This window comes from Merops nubicus, unplaced genomic scaffold (assembly GCF_000691845.1).
Source record: "Merops nubicus isolate BGI_N331 unplaced genomic scaffold, ASM69184v1 scaffold28685, whole genome shotgun sequence".
In the NCBI taxonomy this organism is placed as follows: domain Eukaryota; kingdom Metazoa; phylum Chordata; class Aves; order Coraciiformes; family Meropidae; genus Merops; species Merops nubicus.
In genome coordinates this window covers 1,463-3,693 of record NW_008608051.1, presented here as the reverse complement: position 1 = coordinate 3,693, position 2,231 = coordinate 1,463, and the positions used below count along the sequence as shown (strand labels likewise).

The 2,231-nt window shown below is 55.5% G+C and overlaps 1 protein-coding gene across 1 annotated transcript in view; it reads left to right on the top strand.

Moving 5' to 3' along the window:
- Window positions 1-2,231, top strand: part of LOC103772819 (NADPH-dependent diflavin oxidoreductase 1-like) — a gene marked incomplete at its 5' end in the record, with an annotated part of 3,085 nt that overhangs the window by 703 nt on the left and 151 nt on the right. The window contains one exon of the mRNA XM_008940162.1: window positions 339-429. Coding sequence (XP_008938410.1) covers window positions 339-429 — 91 coding nt within the window. The remainder of the gene's footprint in view (window positions 1-338; window positions 430-2,231) is intronic.

Below are 2,231 nucleotides of genomic sequence, written 5' to 3'. Positions count from 1 at the left end.
CCTCCCTGCCATAGGGACGAGCTGTGTTGTGCTGCAGCCTGTGCCCTTTGGCAGCACAGTCATTCAGCAGGCGCTTGCCCTGGGCTGGTTGGCAGTCCTGAACTCTTGGCCAAAAAGCGGGGTGCAGCCTTGGGAGGCAGAGCATCTGCAGCTCCGCTCCGAGCTCTGCGGCTCTTGTCCTGGGCAGAGCCCTTGAGCTGCCCGGCCTTGTCACTGCCTGTGTGGCAGGGAGGAGGCTGCTCACCCACTGCCCGGGGCGAGCGTTGGGAAAGGCTTTGGGCTGCCTGGGGGGGGCTGGGCTGGGGCTGGGGCTGAGCGTGGTGCCGTGACCCGGGCAGCGCTGCGCAAGCCCGTGCCTGGCTGTCGACACGGGCAGCGATTGCAGGAGGGTCCTTCATGCCCGTGCCCCGCAAGAAAGGGCCCTGGCAGGTTGGGACTGGCCTGGCTGCATTCCTGGGGGAAGCAGGTTGGTGTTTGCTGCCCAGGAAGCGGAGGCCGGGCCGCCCCTCGCCTGCTCCAGCGTGCAGGGCTTGTGGGGGCCCTTCCTCCAAGCCGATGGTCCCCACCCACGGCCCGGGGGTTTGGGTTTGGTGTCCTCCATCGAGTCACTCTGGGGACTTGGGGTTGTGCCTCCATCCATGGCCCAGATATGGAGACTGCTGGGTGACCACCAGGCATGGTGTCTTGATGGCTCTTCCCTCCTTCAGTGCTCTCTTTCTCACTGCTTTCTGGTGCTGATGGAGACACCCTGGGGGCTGCCAAAAAAGGGATCAGTGTCTTGGAAAGAGCGAGGCCTGCCTGACTCTCCCCATTGCAGGATTTTGCGTTGGCCATGAGGATGGTGTTTGGGCATTGGGGTTGCTCTGAGACCCACCTCAGTGGAGTCTTCATCCCTTGCAAGGGGTGGCTCTTGGCCCTGATCAGGCAGGTGGGATCTGAGAGCCTCGTCCTCCCTGTGCAAGTACCAACTGTCCAGTTGGCAGTGAGCACTTTCCCACCCCTCCTGAAGAGCCCACACCCCGTGTGAAGACAACAGGGCTCACCGTGCCCCTCCTGACCTGCAGGCTCTGAACCACCAGTGGGGTGCCCAGCAGGAAGTTGCAGATGGGCTAGCCTGAAAATGGTCTTTTTTTCCACCCCTGAAAATAGTACTCATGCTTTCAGCCACAGCAGGAGAAAGATGGGGAAAGTCAGTCCTGGGCTGTGTGTCCTTAGGCAGCAGCCCTATGCTGTGTAGGCTGGGACAGGCTCTGGTGGGCTGGGGCTGTGTCTTCTCTGTGACTGTGCCCAGCTTATGAGGGGCAAAAAGTTTGAAAATGTCTCTCTCTAAAAAAAATAGATAATTTGACATGTTTTCCATCATGAGCCAAGCTACATTATTTTGCACTTGCGTATCAGTGCCTGACTCAGAAACAATATGACTCTTCCAAAAAAAGAAGACCTCCTTTCTGTGTATTTTGGGACGTTAATCAGCTTCAAACACAAGTCAGGATTCTGCCTTGTTCTTGGGAAACAGCAAGGACGTTGCCAGATGCTCGTGCCAATTGGAGCAGGCTGGGAAATTTTTGATGAGATGATTTTTGTCGCACAGTCAGTTCATCAAATGAAACTCTCCAGGAAAAACTCTGAATTTCTTATTTCCCATAAGAAATAACTGTGCTCGGAAGTGTTGAATCCTGTTTGGGTATTTTTGACACGAGAGCCTTTCTCTTTTTCACTGTTTCCTATTTTGAGGTTTGAGCTGGCTTTAGGGTTGCAAATGTCACCATCAAAACGATCATTTCAGGTTTTTTGGAAGGAGGCAGCGGATGGACTGAAGTGGCTGCTCCTTCACAGCAGTCGTCTTACCCAGCTCAGGATCAGACATGTTTTACATGGAATGTTTTCCAGGATGAAAGGACAGTTTCCTGCCCTCCTGCCGAGAAATCAGGACAGGTGCAATATCCCCATGTCCCTCTAATGAGGGTGATGGGAAATGGAGCCAGAGTTAAGGCTACCAAGCTGTAATGCTCTTTCACTGGGGGCTGGGTACCACGGCCACGTCCTGGCCCACGGATGCCAGGGCTGGGAACCCAGTGTGGGTAACAGTGCTGCTCTCTAGGGAGTGGTACAATCTGCTGCTTGGAGCCTGTCATTTTTTCAGTGCCAGGCAGCCTGTGCTGCAGGACGAGGCTGCAGATATACCCCTGGTTTTCCTGCTCGCCTTCCACCATGACAGCTCCTCTCTCTTC